The sequence below is a fragment of the Leptonychotes weddellii genome, chromosome 3, assembly GCF_054177405.1.
Source record: "Leptonychotes weddellii isolate Sample4059 chromosome 3, ASM5417740v2, whole genome shotgun sequence".
NCBI classification, from domain to species: domain Eukaryota; kingdom Metazoa; phylum Chordata; class Mammalia; order Carnivora; family Phocidae; genus Leptonychotes; species Leptonychotes weddellii.
In genome coordinates this window covers 87,750,105-87,768,923 of record NC_138371.1, presented here as the reverse complement: position 1 = coordinate 87,768,923, position 18,819 = coordinate 87,750,105, and the positions used below count along the sequence as shown (strand labels likewise).

The 18,819-nt window shown below is 38.7% G+C and overlaps 1 protein-coding gene across 1 annotated transcript in view; it reads right to left on the bottom strand.

Annotated features, from left to right (window-relative positions):
* Positions 1-18,819, bottom strand: part of NCKAP5 (NCK associated protein 5) — a 797,038-nt gene that overhangs the window by 544,022 nt on the left and 234,197 nt on the right. Inside the window, exon 3 of the mRNA XM_081814565.1 lies at positions 12,747-12,820. Coding sequence (XP_081670691.1) covers positions 12,747-12,820 — 74 coding nt within the window. The remainder of the gene's footprint in view (positions 1-12,746; positions 12,821-18,819) is intronic.

Sequence of the window (18,819 nt, the reverse complement as noted above, 5' to 3'; positions counted from 1 at the left end):
TCTGTGAATCTCCAGGGACTACTGAAGAGACAACAGAAGACAATTCAACTTCCCTTGATAGGGACCATACCCCAGAGTTGCTTTTTTTTTTTTTTTTAATTTTAATATTGTGCAATTGACTTTTTTTTATATACCATGCTGTGCTCAGAGCCTCTGTGGAAACTTAAACATTATTCAACAGGACAATTTCCTGAAAAACCTTTTGAAAGTGGTCACAGACTCTTAACCCTGCTCTGGTGCCCTGTGTCTGCCAGCATGCTGTTTTATTACCTTTGGAAGATTCCATGCCAAAACACAGCCTAAGAGTTAGAGCTGAAAGAAAACGAGGTCCATAAAAATCATTTGCTGCCTTCTTTCAGGAAGGGAAATGGTCACTTTGCCCACACCAATCCTGTGCGTCTATCGCTTCTCTCCCAACCTCATCTAGCTCTTCAGTTGGCCTATAAGATAATTGGTAAGAATTATAAATTGTGAACTCTCAGGAAAGGACTGCCAAACTCACTTATTTTACCCCTTTCTGATATCAATGGGAAACCCAGCCCCCCAAATGCCTAACTGACTGTCCCAGGACCACACAGCAAGTGGCAGCATCATGACCTGAACTATACACTGCAAGCGATAAACCAGGGATGCTCTTTTACAAACTTCCTGACAGTAAGTGTAGTCAGCAAACCATCTGAACAGAGACCCTGATTGTACTGCTGAGCCCCCAGATGCCAGCCCCAGCGAGAGGAGACATCGTATTTTAGAACAGAGCATGTCCCTTATTTGTAATTACATTATCTAAAGCACTTAGCTAAGAACATGGCCATTTCCTTTTAGTTGTTGGTTGTTCTCTTTTGCCACCTTCCCTTATTTCCCTCCGCTGTTTTCCCTGCCATGAATTCTTTGGAAATTCACGCTCGGTCAGGCAGTCTATGTCACTCTTACTTATGCTGAACTCTACTCTGACTTCAACGTGTCTGTCTTAATGAAATGCTTACAACCCTCTCTGCAAACACCCCATTTCTAGCCTTTCAGATCAAGCCCTGATTCTGTTTTAAAAAGTGACTCGATGCCTCTAACATTTTTCTATAATTCATTTTACACAAGCTGGACAAGAAATAAATGCTTGTTATTTCAGGTATTGATTTTTATCGTGGATTTTTTTAACCCATCATAATCTCTTAATTCTTTTCTTTCAAAATAACAAGATATTCTTTCATTGCTTCTATTGATAAGGTTATTTGCAGCTCAAGATGCAATTGGTAGCTAAAGGGAGTAAAACTGGGGGGCAGAAATACCAATTTAGAGCCCTTCCCAGGCTGTGCACCCATCCTACAGACATGACATACCTTAAAACTTCTTAGCGTATGATTGCATCTTGAAAGAAGCATAAAATAAATGCCTAGTGAAACAAGCACCCTTCCCAATATCTATCACTAACAACACATGCCCATCTTTATTAAGTGTCCCCATCTTTAACTTTCTAAGAGTAACTGTCTTTAAATTGTGTGTCCCCTTTAGCATTTGTACACCATAGAGACTGATGACTTTTTACTAAGCTTCTTGACTTTTTTTCTTGCCTGGATTTACAAAGAGAGCTGAGCTCATCCCTAATGAACATATAAGCCTTTAGTAATTCCTCTTCTTGAATCATCATTAATCCCTTCCATGGATAGAAAAGTAATTTGAGTGTTGATAATGTGCTAAGTCACTAAGTTGCAGAGGTGACTAAAATGCTTCCAGTTGTCCCTTTGGTTTTGAGGTAAATGAAGCTTCATGCTTGAAGTTTTAGGTCTTAAGCTAAGTGCTATGGGAGACAGGAGAAGGAGAAGACCTGGTTCCACAGGCCACAGACCCGAGGAATAGGACTGGCCCTCATGAGAAAATTAGACAATAAGCATGTGTGAATGAGAACTACCTGAGTGGAACCAGTATAGTGGTCATTGAAGGTGAGGACAGAGCCACTCTTCCATGTCTAGAATATTCTGCTGAAGCGTTGTCCTCCTTAATTGGACTAGGCGGGAATAAAACCCCAAGCATCCCTAGGGTCTAAATGAGAGATCTCCCCTACTAATAAAATTGGATTAATAGAGTAATGCAGAGCTGAGAGCCACAGTGGTCTTTCTCTCTCAGGCACATGGTGATTGCCGGTGAAAATCTAAGATTATCTCCACAGAGAGTACATGTACGATACTCAAATCAGTGAGCGTTCAGTAAAGAGCGAACGCCAGAGCAGCAAGTCAGTCAGGTTTCCATAAAGCAATCTCCTGAGGGCTCCTGGGCCATGAGACCAGCCGGAGGTGGCCAACCTCCACCAACCCTGCAAGAGACGTTCGCATCTTAGAAGTTCTCTCTGCCCTGACATACCTAGATATGCCTCTACCAACTCCTTTACAATTTCAACTTATTCCTGGTTCTTTGATCCCAGGGTGCATTTCCATCCTCAGCTCTTTGTTGGATTATTTATGAGGTCTAATTTGTAATTCAAAAGTATTCAATGTGCTACAGTTAAAGCCTCTGAGAGAGAGAGAGAAAAAAAATTAGTTTGTATTTCCTCTTTTCACAGAGGCCCAGACAGCTCTCCCCAGAATTGGAGGAGAACTTCCTGCTTGCTGCCAGGCCTCTAAATACAGAGGGTCAAGGGGTGTCTGTGTGGCTCAGCTGGTTAAGGGGTCAACTCTTGATTTCAGCTCAGGTCATGATCTCAGAGTCCTGAGATCGAGCCCTGCATAGGGCTCCACGCTCAGCATGGAGCCTGCTGGAGATTCTCTCTCTTCCTCTGCCTTCACCTTCTGCCCTCTCTCTCTCTGTGTGTGTGTCTTTCAAATAAATAAATCTTAAAAAAAATAAATATAGAAGATCAAAAAGAATGGGGGGGTAAGCAAATAAAAAAAGAAAAAGAATAAAAAAAGAAAAAAAATTACTCCTTTCAGCTCCAGAGTTGCCCATATAGAAATACATAGAGTTATATCCTAATAATCAATTTCTTAAAAAAAAAAAAACCACAAGTATGCTCAAACACTAACAAATTAGTGATTTTTTTCCATTAAAACTAAAATTAAATAGAAGGCCAGGGTAAATTAGGCATTTCATCCTTCCTTCCGCAGAAAAAGACACTTTATCACTTCTTACTGTGGGTGTACTTCAGCCTCAACACATGCATTTGTATCGAATGGGTCATTTATATTGTTGCCTGCTGGAGTTTTTCTCCTTTCAACTTAGTAGGGAATATTTGGGATCTTTATTACTCTAAATAAATCTCTAAAACGTCTCTCGCTTGAGGCTCCTTATTTAATTTCAGATAAATAAATCACATTAGGTTCCTGGCCATCCTAGTAAGATAAGCATGGACCTAAAAATAGCAAATTGTTTGAAGCCAAATATCTTCAGATTAAATAAGGGTAAACGTCCCTGGATGACCCCCAAATCTGAATGACATTAAAATATTTGGGGGGATTTTGAGAGTGTTTCTTGAAGGACATGAACCCATTTAAACGAGCAGTAGAATATTTTCAAAGCATCCATGGACCCGCTTGTACAACATGATTCAACTCAAGCTTCCCACGGCAGCAATAAATCCATCTTTAAAGTGGGGATGCTTCCCCAGTTATCTTAGAGGGAAATTTTATATCTTTGTAGATTCATCTAATGCCTTCAACTACACTGTGCTTTATTAACTATAAAAAGTTCCTGACCTGAATTTCTCATCATCTTATATACAGTTATACTCTCAAGTCTTAAAGGCAGTTCAAATCACATGGGTTCAGTAACTGATTCTTCCTTTGCCCTCATGCCTTCAGATCTGTTCCTCCTCAGGAGTCAGATCAAACACACCCTCCTCAGGGAAGCCTCTGGATTTCTGAAGGACAGTCTCCTAAAAGCTATTTTGCAGATTCCTCCAACTAGCCCCACAGAATGATCTTGACAAATATATGTGAATTTTCTTTCAAACACAATTTGGAGTGAAGAGAAGGGGATGAGACCCATAAGGTTTTAAAGAGTCTATTTAAAGGGGCACCTGGGTGGCTCAGTCGTTAAGTGTCTGCCTTTGGCTCAGGTCATGATCCCAGGGTCCTGGGATCGAGCCCCGCATCGGGCTCCCTGCTCGGCAGGAGGCCTGCTTCTCCCTCTCCACTCCCCCTGCTTGTGTTCCCTCTCTCGCTGTATCTCTCTCTGTCAAATAAATAAAAATCTTTAAAAAAAAAAAAAAAGTCTATTTAAAATATTTATGAGGTTGGGGTGCCTGGGTGGCTCAGTCGTTAAGCGTCTGCCTTCGGCTCAGGTCATGATCCCAGGGTCCTGGGATTGAGCCCCATGTCTGGCTCCCTGCTCAGCGGGAAGCCTGCTTCTTCTTCTCCCACTCTCCCTGCTTGTGTTCCCTCTCTTGCTGTCTCTCTCTCTGTCAAAAAATAAATAAAATCTTTAAAAAAAAAAAAATATTTATGAGGTTGGGACCTAAATATACCTTCTCTGCTGGATTAGCATTGTCCTTTAATTTAAAGGATGGACAAATTTGATTTAAAAAAGGGGGGGGAATCATGTATATAAGGTGAATGTAGAGTTTTACTCTGGCATTTTCGATGCTTCCTCACCCCAGAAGACCTGAATTCAAATACCAGGCAACTCCATAAGTAGTTAAACATGCAGAACACATACAGGTCACCTAAATAAACTATAATGTGGATAAATCCTCAGGTACAAGGTCAATTACGAACCTGAGTGATCTTCCAGTTCAGTCAATCCAGATACATTTCTGGGCTTAGTTCTATTAGTCCCTTCTGCTACTGAACAAAAGTCACCTTAAAGACAAGAATGCCACTTCCCCCAGGGCTTCAGAGCTACAAGAAGCCGAAAGGCTTCCTGGCTCCTCTAAAGCACCAGCATCAGGCTAGAGTAAGCATCCTTTGGGATACGGCTCAGCCCACCAGCCCCCCTGTGCCCTGTCCAGAGATGACCTAACTGTTGAAGCATGTGGCAATACCCAGTTTCCAGAGCTCTGATTTATTCTCCCTTATGCTGGGCAAAGGGCATGACTTAGAGGCAATACTCTTATCTCGGCAGGGGTTTGAGACTGTCTGCATCTCTCAAACAACCCCTGGTGGGTAATTGAGAAGTGACATTGATGGGTTTCCAGGGTGGCCCTTGTGCTTACACTTGCCCTAGAATCCAGCTATGATTTAGAAATCCAGCCCAAGGGTTGAGAGGAGGGGGAAGATAATGTAAAGCGTGCTATCCCTGGTCTCCTTTGACCCCGGCAGAGTGAGACAGAGAGGTGCAGAGCTGGGAGACCATGTGCTCTTATTGAGTTGGCATAGCATGAGGTTTGCTTTCAGAGCTTTTATTGCTATTACAGAGCACTGAGCTCTCTCTGTTTGCTACACATTCTATTCCCCAGAGATAGCCTCTTTTTCTCCTGAAGGGATTTAGAAAACAAATCACAGTTCTTATTTTATTTGGTGTCCACCATTAAGAAGTCATGCAGAGCAGTTTTACTTGTTGCCAATTAAGATCTCCCAGTGGAAGTCTATGATTACCGCAAAGGCAACCTGTTTAATGCTCGGCATCTCCTTAGTCTACATAAATTAACCCCATGAGGGTAGAGATGTGCTAATTCTTAAGATGCCTGGATAATTTGATTCTAAAATCCAAGATACATAGAGGATAAATCTCCAAGAGCTCTGGGCTTGACATTTCTCAGGGCATATGTGCTTCTGCTTCTTAATTCTATTTTACAACTCCAAGACAATTTCTAGATAACACACGAAGAAAGACTTCTCTTTTTCCAGGGATAGATAGAGTAAGAGCATGCAGTCTCTCAGTAAGCAGTTTTAATATCACTCACATTTTATAGAAACTGAGATTAGAGCTGAGATGAATTTTAGGCAGTTGCGCCAATTATCCCCCCCCAAAAAATGTGTAAATATATTGAAATTAGGGAAAACATGTATGAGTATTTGGGAGGTGGATCATTTCATTTCAGAGTTCATTCTTAGATAAGTAGCATTTTGAATCATGGGAATACAATACTTTTTGTCCATTTTTTCTCTTACCTCTTTTCTTAGAATAAGAATCACAGATAAGCCAGAAAGCAAAAGTAGAAGTTTATTTTAAAGAATTTTGGAAGCACAGAAGACCCCGAATCGCCAAAGCAATCTTCAGAAAGAACAAAGCTGAGGGTAGCACACTCTCAGATTTCAAAATACACTACAGAGTTGTAGTAATCAAAAAAATATGGTACTGGCACAAAAACAGACACACAGATCAATGGAAGAGGATAGAGATCTCAGAAGTAAACCCATGTATTTATGGTCAATTAATCTATGACAAAGAAGGCAAGGATATACAATCTCTTCAATAAATGATGTTGGAAAAACTGGACAGCTACATGCAAAAGAACAAAACTGAACCACTTTCTTATACCGTACATAAAAATAAACTCAAAATGTTTTAAGGACCTAAATCTGAGTTCTGAAGCCATAAAACTCTCCTAAGAAAACAGGAAATAATCTCGTGGATACCATCCTTAGCAACATTTTTATGGTTATGCCTCTTTGTGCGAGGGAAACAAAAAAATAAAATAAAATAAACTACTGGGAGTCCACCGAAGTAAAAATCTCTTGTACCGCAAAGGAAACCATCCACAAAACAAAGAATGACCCATTGAACAGAAGATACTTGCAAATGATATATCTGATACTGGGTTAATATCAAAAATATATTTAAAAAAAACTTACACAACTCAACACCAAAAAACCCCCAAATAATTTGATTAAAAATGGGGAGAGAACCTAAATGGACATTTTTCCAAAGAAGACATCCAGATAGCCAACAGACACATGAGAAGATGCTCAACATCACTCATCATCAGGGAAATGCAAATCAAAACCATAATGAGATATCACCTCATACCTGTCAGAATGGCTAAAATCAAAAGGAAATAACAAGTTTTGGTGAAAATGTAGGGAAAAGGGACCCCTCGTGAACTGCTGGTAGGAATGTAAATTGGTGCAAACACTGGAAAGCAGTATAGAGGTTCTTCAAAAAATTGAAAATAGAAATACCATACGATCCAGTAATTCTACTACTGGATAGTAGAATTTCATTTACCCAAAGAAAACAAAAACACTAATTTAAAAAGATGCATGCACCCCTATGTTTATTGCAGCATGATTTACAATAGCCAAGATAAGGAAGCACCCTAAGTGTCCACTGATAAATAATATATGATTTTACACAGACACATACACACACATCCACACACACAGATACACTCTGAAATATTACTCAGCCACAAAAAATAATGAAATCTTGCCATGTGCTCCAACATGGGTGGACCTAGAGGGTAGTATGCTAACTGAGAAGTCAGAGAAAAATGAATACCATATGATTTTACTTATGTGTAGAATCTAAAAAATGAAACAAACAAAATAGAAACAGACTCCTACAGAGAACAAAATGGTGGTTGTCAGAGGGGATGGGAGATGGGTGAAAAGGTTAAAGGGATCAAGAGGTACAAACTTCATTTATAAAATAAATTAGTCATGGTATGTAAACACAGCATAGGGATTATAGTCATTAACATTGTAATAATGTTGTATGGTGACCAGTAGTAACTATACTTACCTGTGGTGAGCATTTTGCAAATGTATAGATTTGTTGAATCACTATGCTGTATACCTGAGACTAGTAACATTGTATGTCAACTATACTTAAATTCAATGTTTTTGAAGTTTGGATACACTAAAATTATAATTTTATTGTTGGAAGGGGTAGGCCTTAGGGACTTTTATATCAGCCAGGGACCTATACATGGTTTTAAATTAGATATCTTACTCCCCCTGATGATGTAGGAAACCATCACTTGTCCCCTTGAGGAAGCAGAAGTTAAAAGCTTTACTAGGGCCAACATAACTTGTAATCAATAGTTGTTTAGATTCTTGGAATTTGGTATTGAGGCTTGGGCTGCCCCTCAGGAAAATGGTGATGAATTGTCTTTTCCTATATTTGCATTCCCCTTCTACTAACAACCTGGAATCCTCACACTATTAGCTGATCTTTAATTATAGTACCCATCCCAGTACCAGTGAATTAAAGGAAGAGGGAAGAAATAGTTACAACCATGTTTTTGTATATTTTGTTATTGAACTAGATAGATCACTATTTTCCAAAATACATTTCTTGGAACTTTAGTCAGAATAGATGCTGCAAGAAAGATGGGATTTTTTTAAGAAGAAGAAGTTCTATTTTATATCCATTTGATATTCATAGCACATGTTAGCCATTTAAATGGCTTTGTGAAGTTCTAGAATTCAAACATTTTAAAACTTGGGTTCACCTAGTATATCTCAAATTTGACCACAGAGTGACTCATTTTAAAAATCTGTAACAGCTACCCAGGGTATTCATTTTCCTTGAAATGTGCTTAAGAAAATGCTCATAGATCATTTAGACCACTGGTCCTCAACAAGGAGGAAAGAGGATTCTGACTTCTAGAGAACATGTGGAAAATGTCTGGAGACGTTTTTGGTTGTCCCAACAGGGGGTTTGGTACTGGTATGTGGTTAGACAACTTATAAATGCACAGGAAAACATTACTCCCACCCCCCCAAGGTCAAGAATGGTCTGGCCCCAAATATCAATAGTGCCTTGACTGAGAATCCCTAGCCTACATACAGCTTCTTCAAATAGGACTCCGATCTGAGATCTGTAGGCTAGTAGTTGGCACTTTGTATTCACCAGATCTTGTCATTTAATTTTGGCCATGTAAACCTTATTCTTTATGTACAGCCTATCGATAACACTGTCTCCAATTTGAGCTATGAAAATCTGAAATGAACACTTTGATATTGTCTGGCTGAGTTATTAGCAAGCCATTAGGTATTTCTGCTATTTTACTGGTTTCTACTTATGTTCTTGGAAGCTTTCTATGATATATGTATTAAATACTACAAAATGATCCAGCTGCATAATTAGAGCAAAATAAGATTAAACATGTATTTGCACATGTTACAGAAATGTATTATTTTAACCATCATGGGTTTCAAATAATCTTAGTGTTCAGTAATCTTAAATACTAGCTTTAGTTATAGCTTCTTTTTACAGAAAAGGAAACTCATTCCAGAGATGATATCCCCGTGGCCAGTTTGGGGAGGCCAGGCCAAGAGTCCAAGGCTCCAAAACTCGCAGACCTCTTTCCATTTCTATAGTATTATGCCGCTTCCATTTTTCACACTTAACTTCACATGTGACATGAAAGAGTCATTAACACCATAAATATTCATGAATTCAACGTGTATCTTCCAACTGTTTGTGTTTGTTCTAAACTCTTAATCTGAAGCTGCGAATGGATAAAGATTTCTGTCAAATGTTAGAAGAAAGTTTTTTTCTGCAGTTGTTTTCTTATGATTTCTCTTGTCAGTCAGATATATTTAGCCAAATCAGAAATGGTAGCAGATGATATAAAAAGCATTAGGTGTAAAAAAACCTTTCTCTCCTATTCTTAATGTTCCACATTAAAACAAATGAACAGGGGCGCCTGGGTGGCTCAGTCGTTAAGCATCTGCCTTCGGCTCAGGTCATGATCCCAGGGTCCTGGGATCGAGCCCCGCATTGGGCTCCCTGCTCGGCGGGAAGCCTGCTTCTCCCTCTCCCACCCCCTCTACTTGTGTTCCCTCTCTCGCTGTGTCTCTCTCTGACAGATAAATAAATAAAATATTTAAAAAATAAAAAAATAAAACAAATGAACATAGAGAAATTTAGCCTCCCATTTCAACATCTACTAGTAAACTAGCTGTCCCTGGGGATGTTTATTTTTTGTCATCAAGCAGGGAGATGCTGAGCAAAGTAGGCCCATCCAGACTTATGCTCAAGTCCTACTCTAGGTTTTAGATTCTGACTCTACCTACTCAGATGAATTTACATGAGAGTTTTCTGTTGGTGTCAAAAAGTCTTTGGAGCTAAATGACTGCTCATTGCTAGACAGCTATATTTGAACTTCAAATTCCTTTGCAATCTGAAAACCAGAGAAAGGTTATAGGTCTATTTCAGTAGAATACTAAACAGGGCACCAAAATAACCAGTTATTCTGAGAGTATAATTAGGACAATATATTTGTGTCACAGCAGATGTTTATGCTATAAGAAACAACTACAACTTATTAAAGACTAGTAGCCGCCTCCATGAAAATAACGAAAGACTTATTTTTTTGTATCCAATCTTGTAACAAATCTTCAATTGGTCCTATTCTCTCATCATTAAGCAATTGCAATAGTATGCCATGTGTCTATCACACTTGTGATCAATCCTCAAACAACGTGGCCATAAATCAACGTGGCCAACAATACAATTATTGTTAGAACATCTAAGTATTCAGGCTTTGTCTAAGTTACATGTAGGTTGAAATATAAATGGAAGGCCATCAGTAAAGATCAGCAGCAATGGTAATAGCCCACTCCATGAAAACTGTAGCAACTATAAATCAAAGGCATAATACAAATCAGAAAAAACATTTATACTGACTTATGGGGACATTTGTTTAACTTCAGACAATCCAATTGTGCTTGAATACGTGACATGCTATTCCTATGATCCTCTGCACATCACAGATTGTACCCTAACTCAAGAAAGTATTTTAAAAATTTAATCATAACTGGAAAGAATTTCCCCACACTGCTCACTGTATGCTCACTGACACAGCCTTCACCCAAAAACAATTTGGCTAGAATTGCAGTTATGATATTGTACTAACCATCAGAAAGCCTATCACTTCAAGTCAGTCAAGATCTGTTTATAAAATATAATCAAGGATAATTTCATGATTCAATAAATAGTATATAAATCTGCTATTACTGGTTTTCATTTTCTTTTCAATACTACCCATTTCCATCTTCTCCCTGGTAGTTATTCTGACTATTCAAATGTCATTATTGCCCTTTATTGTTATTCAAATGAAGCTTTTTTATTAGATCCTCTGCCACTATGTATAAAGCTTTGCTACTTCAGCAGCAATATTTCTATTTCTGAAGGAAAATAGAAGTGATAGCACACAAAATTCTGAGCTCTTACTTTATGTTAGGTTAAGTCTATGCCTGAAATTGGATTTTCATTCAATCCAATCCAAGAAGACCAAAAGGTTTTTATTAGCTATCTTATCAAAGGAGGAAAACATCGTTTTCCATGCAGGTTTTTTGGTTCAAAGACCCGCGAAACTCTACTCCTCCCCAATGATGTATAGAAGACACACTTACTGACCAAATTAAACTCTAATTTTTTTCATCAGATGGTATTCATCCTCTTTTGTGTATATTTTTTCTTTTAAAAGATAGGGAAAAACAAATATCCTATATAAATAGTTGGAAGTAAATGTTACATTTCATTTAAATAACCTTTTGCACCTTGGAGGAGATCTATGGGAAATCTAATCTGAAAGATACATAACTATAAATACATTGTTGCTGGTTTTATTAATACAATACACTGGTTAACAAAAGAAAACTTTACCGACACCATTTATAGGTCTCAAAAACACATCTAACGGTATCACATAGAGGTATATAAAATTAGCATATATGTCTGTTAGCAGCAAGCAGATTTAAAAATTATATACATTTGTTGTATCCTACTTTTTCCATGCAGAGAAATAGAGGGTCTATTACTATAAGCACAGATCTGTTCTTTAGCAGGGAAACTAATATAAAGGACAGAACAAATAGAATTATTAGGCACTTTGACTAAGAACTACAATCCTTCAGAGAAGACAAATTTCAAGGTTATTAGGATTTGTTATAAGATGCCTGAAGAAGGGGCAACATAGCCTGGTACAGAGACCAATGGTGATACATTTGAATGAGGTTGGGCAAGAAAGCCACAGGGTTAGCAAATCTTTACCCACCATCTCTGTGTACAGAGAGAACACTCTCCTCCATGCTGCCAAGAGGTAAGAAATAAAGGACTTCAGGGGCTTACTGACCCTTGGGAGACAAAGCTAATTACATTAAACAATTCTGGTACAACATGAGCCATAATGTAATTAAGCCCTAGCATATTTAGCATGTTTATTCCAGATAACATGAGCTATAGTAATTTAGGAAAAGGAATAGCAGATCCCATAGGAGCGCCTATGCAGAACATGATCACATGGACCCTAAAGATCTAGAAAATAACAACACAATCATTTTGATCAGACTCAATTCCCAAGAGGCCCAGGGAACAAGAAATTTGAGAATATGCCTTTTCCAGTTTACCTGCACCAATGTTCTCCCACACCTTTCTTCACCGAGCATCAGAACCCAGGACATAGAACGAAAACTAAACATGAGAGGCCTACAGAACACCATTCTTAAAATATTCTCCTTTAATATGAAGAGAAGCAGACATTTTAAGCAGCTGTATTCAACTTTTCAATCACAGAAAAATCTTAATCTTTAAGCAGGCAAGGGTCAGAGAAATTTGAATTCTAGTTCCCACAACATAAGTTTGTTATGTGGCCTTTGACAAATTAATTTCTTGACCTTGACAAAATGTCATGATTTCCACCATTCTCCCAGCTCTGAGCAGGTCCTTGACTCAAGGACAACTTCTGGCACTGCTGCTTCACTTTGATTAAGGGAATACAATTCTCTAAGGAGCCTCTGGTGACTTTTGCTTCCAAAGGTGCTTTTGACACCAAGTGTAAGAAGAGACACTTTGCCAACTCCCTGCCTCTGTGATCAACATGAAAGCTATCAAGGCTGCTCTGGGTTATAGGCATGGATTACACTCACCTCCATAGACTTCTGTGTTGCTCCTCGAGCTGAGTTAGAAGATGCTCAATGTATTTATTGGAGTCCATGTATTCCTGCACATGCAGACACACAAAGACAAATAAAGCCTCATTACAATAGTCACCAGAATTCGGACTATCTATCTTTTTAGGAAAGACTTTTGACAAGATAATCCCTGGTTCCTCTCAGTTCTAGGAGTCAATGCATCTGTAACTTATATGCAGAGTTCCTTGGAGATAAATATTTTCTCTATATCCTTGGATCATTCTATAAAAAGAGAATTGGAATTATATAGAGTCAGCATAAAAATCCTCTTATTCACAAGAAAGTTAAATTCCATAGTCATCTACACTGTGGCCCATATATTCTACCATCTAAAAATAAGCAAGCCAAGGGCACCTGGGTGGCTCGGTCAGTTAAGTGTCTGACTCCTGATTTTGGTTCAGGTCATGATCTCAGGGTCCTGGGATCAAACCCCACGTAGGCCTCTGTGCTCAGCGGGGACTCTGCTTGAGGATTCTCTCTCTCCCTCTGCCTGCCCCCCCACCCTCCACACTGTGAGCTCTCTCTCTCTCAAAATAAATAAATAAATCTTTAAAAAAAATAAGTAAGCCAATGTTGCTGTTGACCTTAGAAAAATAAGAATAAAGGAGACAAGACAGGTTTGATTACACTGGTCTTATGATAATTACTTACGAGTAAAAATGCTACTTTTGAACTACATAGAATGCTTGATATATTCTTTCGGCTTATTGTTTACATGGATGAAACATGTCCATTCCCCTTTATCTCCTTATATAAAAACATAGTCTAATTTGTTTTGGGGTTTTGGGTTTTTTGTTGTTGCTGTTTGTCAGTTTTTGGTTTTTGTCTCTTAGATAAAAACCTGGCTTCTAGGAAGATATGAAAGCAAGGTGTATTTTTTTAAATGTGTAAATTTTTGTCAATCAAACTGTATTTCTAAGAGACATTTCTGAAACATAAGGAATGCCTTTGTAACATAGATTTATAGAAGTCCATAGGTTATTAAATATGATTTTTTTTTAAATTAGTGATTTCTGAGTGTGAGGCTCATATGCAATAGTTTCAGTTGCTAACTATGGAGCAAAATAAATTTTTGGTGATTGATTTCTTCTTGAACCTGATACTTCTTTCACTTTCTATTCGAACATCTAGCCTGCAGTCCTTTGTGTCTATAGTACATCTGCCATAGATGGACTAGTGTACAATGATTTCTATGTCAAGGTACCCATGAAAGTTACTGTTTTGTTTCTTATGGATTTTTTTTTAAGATTTTATTTATTTATTTGACAGAGAGAGAGACAGCAAGAGCAGGAACACAAGCAGGGGGAGTGGGAGAGGGAGAAGCAGGCTTCCCGCTGAGCAGGAAGCCCGACACAGGACTCGATCCCAGGACTCTGAGATCATGACCTGAGCCGAAGGCAGACGCTTAACAACTGAGCCACCCAGGCGCCCCTGTTTCTTATGGATTTGAGATAAACTGAGAACTTTGATTAATACTGATTCTTTCTGAAATAGATTTGTTTTGATTAAGTGCTGTTTGTAATCTACTGCTCTTATATGTCTTATAATGGGGAGAGTGGAAACTACAGAGTAAGAATTGATCTGATATTATGGAAAAATCCCTTTCCTGAGTTTCTGGACCTGGATCTACCCATTTAGCCTTTATACTTTCTACAATATTTCAGTTAGGCTAGACAGCGCACCACATCTTTACCTAGCTAAAACTGCTATTCTCTAACAGTATAACTTCGTTGCAGATAGTTAGCTAAAGAGTTTTATTCTTATTAAATAATATTCTTCTTCAGGTTAATTATTTAAATGAGACCATTAGGCATATCAAAACCAAGGCAGAAATCTGTTAATGCAGGAAGTTATAATAGTTTGTATCTATGCTATTAGTATCCTGATCAAGATTTAAAGAAGATTTAGGACACTCAAAGTTATCAAAGACATTACTTTTCAAATACATCCATCAACATGTTTTAAACACTGTTTCCAATTAGAAACAAATACATAAATCTCAAAGTCATTCATCCATTCTTTATTCAATTGTTTTTCAAAATGTATTATACTCCAAATGCTATTCTAAATTTGCTTCATAGAGTAATAACCAAGAGGGCAGAAGTTCCTGCTCTCAAAGAGCTTATAGTCCTCAGAGGAAGACATAACAAATGAACACATTGGCTCCTGAGCGCTGATATGCTATGAAGGAAACACACTGGGGATGAGAGAATCTAAATGAGGAAGGGGCACCTCCCTTACATAAAGTGGTTGGATGGTGACTCCAGGCAAATGATATTAAGCTAAGACTTAGAAGAGAAAAAGGAGGTAAGCATATAGGGAAAAGAGGGATGAGGGAAAGGAAACAACGTCTGCAAAGACCCCAATATGCGGTGCTTGAGGAACAGAAAGGAATCCAGTGGGGCTAGGTGCAGAGCGACTGGAGTGTGGAGTCTAAAATACAGCTGGTGAGCTAAGCAGGGCCAAATCATGAACAAGCTCTGGAAAACGGTTTCGACTAAAACCAATGGATTTGTTATTTTGCTCACTCTTCTTAGCTCAAGCCAGCGGATGAAGCTGAAAGGTGTGATGACTATAGATAGGATCTTCGGATCAAGATTTAGGTTCAAATCCTGGTTTGGGTACTTACTAGCTCTGTTCCCTAGGTAAAATTGTTTAATCTCTCTAAGCCTTATTTCCTTCATCTTCAGAAAGAGAATTAACAGTCAATTTACAGAGGTGTTATAAGAATTTAATAGTTTAAGTAAGCATGTATTATAGTGTCTGCCAAGCAGTAAGCAGGGCCTTTGTCATAATGACACTCACCTCTTCTCACAGCCAAATTACTTCACAACGTGAAGGTAATATCCATTTTCTCTAATCTTACCCAAGATCAAGAGTTTTAAGCATTTGTGGGGTGCCTGGGTGGCTCAGCCGTTAACCATCTGCTTCCGGCTCAGGTCATGATCCCAGGGTCCTGGGATCGAGCCCCGCATCGGGCTCCCTGCTCGGCGGGAAGCCTGCTTCTCCCTCCCCCTCTCCCCCTGCTTGTGTTCTGCCTCTTGCTGTGTCTCTCTCTGTCAAATAAATAAATAAATAAATAAAAATCTTAAAAAAAAAGAGTTTTAAGCATTTGCTTCTAAGATTATGGTTGCTGAACATTAGAATAGGAAGTTAGAGATGAATAGTAACAGAACAGATTTTCAACCATTAAATATAGGTGTCACTGAATTAGGATTTATAAGCTTTTTCAAGTAACAATACTGGGTACTTCTATTTAAAGTAACTTCACCCACATCCAGATGGCCAATAGACACATGAAAGGGTGCCAACATCATTCATCCTCAGGGAAATGCAAATCAAAACCACAATTGGGATATCACCTCACACCAGTCAGAATGGCTAAAATCAACAACGCAAGAAACTAGTGTTGGTGAGGATGTGGAAAAAAGATCCCACTTGCACTGTTGGTGGGAATGCAAACCATGCAGCCACTGTGGAAAACTGTATGGAGGTTCTTCAAAAAATTAAAAATAGGATTACCCTATGATCCAGTAATCACACTACTGGGTATTTACCCAAAGACTATGAAAACACTATTTTGAAAAGATATATGCACCGCTATGTTTACTGCAGCATTATTTATAATAGCCAAGTTATGGAAGCAGCCCAAATGTCAATGGATAAATGAATGGATAAAGAAGAGGTGGTGTGGGGCTCCTGGGTGGCTCAGCCGTTAAGCGTCTGCCTTCAGCTCAGGTCATGATCCCAAGGTCCTGGGATCGAGCCCTGCATTGGGCTCCCTGCTGGGCGGGAAGCCTGCTTCTCCTTCTCCCACTCCCCCTGCTTGTGTTCCTTCTCTCGCTGTCTCTCTCTCTCTCTCTGTTAAATAAATAAATAAAATCTTTAAAAAAAAAAAAAAGGAAGAGGTGGTGTGTGTGTGTGTGTGTGTGTAATGGAATATTACTCAGCCATTAAAAAGAATGAAATCTTGCCATTTGCAACAACATGGATGGATCTAAAGGGTACAATGCTAAGCAAAATAAGTCAGTGATAGAGATACAAATGCCATATGATTTCATTCATATGCGAAATTTAAGAAAGAAAACAAATGAAAAAAGAAAAAGAGAGACAAATCAGAAAACTCTTTAGCATAGAGAACACACTGCTGGTTACCAGAGGGAAGGTGGGTGGGGGGGATGGGTGAAATAGGTGAAGGGAATTAAGAGTACACTTATCATGATAAGCACTAAGTAATGTATAGAACTGTTGAATCACTGTATTGTATGCCTGAAACTAATATAACACTGTATGTTAACTATACTGAAATTAAAATTAAAATTAAAAATTTTTTAAATGAAAAAAGAAAATGAATTTCTTAAATGAAATTTTTAAAAATGAAATTTTAAAATGAGACAAAAAAAGAATAATATCAAGACTCCCACTGGGCACCTGGGTGGCTCAGTTGGTTAAGCGACTGCCTTCGGCTCAGGTCATGATCCTGGAGTCCCGGGATCGAGTCCCGCATCGGGCTCCCTGCTCAGCGGGGGTCTGCTTCGCCCTCTGACCCTCCCCCCTCTCATGTGCTCTCTCTCATTCTCTCTCTCTCTCAAATAAATAAATAAAATCTTGAAAAAAAAGAAAAAGAAAAGAAAAAAAAAAAAGATTCCCACTAACTGCTCCCTGGTACTGAGACAAGTTAGGTGGGAGCGCTCCATAGTGTCTGGGTAGGATATTCCTGGGTTAAACCAGGAAACCATTACCTGCATGAATACTAGAGTGTGTTGTTGCTAAGGTGAAATGAAGAAGTCAAATCTTGTTCAGAAGACAGCAGTCATCACCAGAAAAATTCAACTCATGTTAAGGCTTCCTGACCTATTAATTTCATCTTAACTAAAACTTACACAAAACTTTATTGTGTCAGGCATTGTGCTAATAAGCACTTTCACAATATTTTCTCATTTAATTTCAATATCTACCCGTAAGGTAGATACTATTATTATCTCCACGTTGAAAGTGAGGTAACAGACTTTCCAGTGTCATATAGCAAGGAAGTGGCAGAGTCAGAACTTGAATCCTGCTATGAATTCAGTCCAGAAGCACTCTGTGTATGTTCTTCCTAAACACACCCTGCTGGCCTTCTCATCCCCACTGTCTTTGTATATGTTATTGCTTTTGCCTAGAACACTTAACCAAAATAACAATAGTGGTAACAGTAACAAAACATACTATTAAAATTAAACAATAAAGTAGCTCTGCCCATTTTTCCATAAAACTAATTCTAGCGATAACTATGAGGTCTTAATCCATGTAATAATGGGAAGCTAGAATTATGAATTTTCCCTCCTTTCGAGCTTTATTTTTCTCCATAGCATTCTCCCTTCTAACATCCAATATATTTTACTTGAGTACTTTTTGGTATTGCTTATACCCCGCTTATCTCTTCCAAACACACACACACACACACACACACACACGGCTAACTGAAATGAATTAAAAAAAAAAATATGATGCTTCCATGTACTTCTGTTTAATGAATTCATTTTTACTCTGGCTAAAAGAACTTAGGTAACATCATTACACATTTATCGTTTCTGTTCCCTGAATTGGAAAATTTGGTTAACTAGTAAGAAATCCCTCATTTTATAAGAATGAAATAGGATCATGCCACTGGGAACCACTTGTATCCATCCATTTGGAGATTAACCCCAAGGAAACAATGGATGGTGAGGGCAGTGAGGTTGCAGTGTTATCAAGTGCAACGATGTAGCCACTGCACCTACAGCAAGAGCTTGGGTATAAAGCACATACTGGATGCTACTGGAACAGGGTCTCCAGTATCAAAGGCACAGGCAGAAAGAAAGGGCAAGGCAAGATCCCACCTCACTAAAACACTGCTCCTCTAACTGCCTGAAGACACTGGATATTTGGGAGTGCTTAGACAAAATTTTTCTATGAATGCAGATGGAGGGCTGTCAGGGTGGCTCAGGTGGTTAAGCCTCTGCCTTCAGCTCAGGTCATGATCTCAGGGTCCTGGGATTGGGCCCCA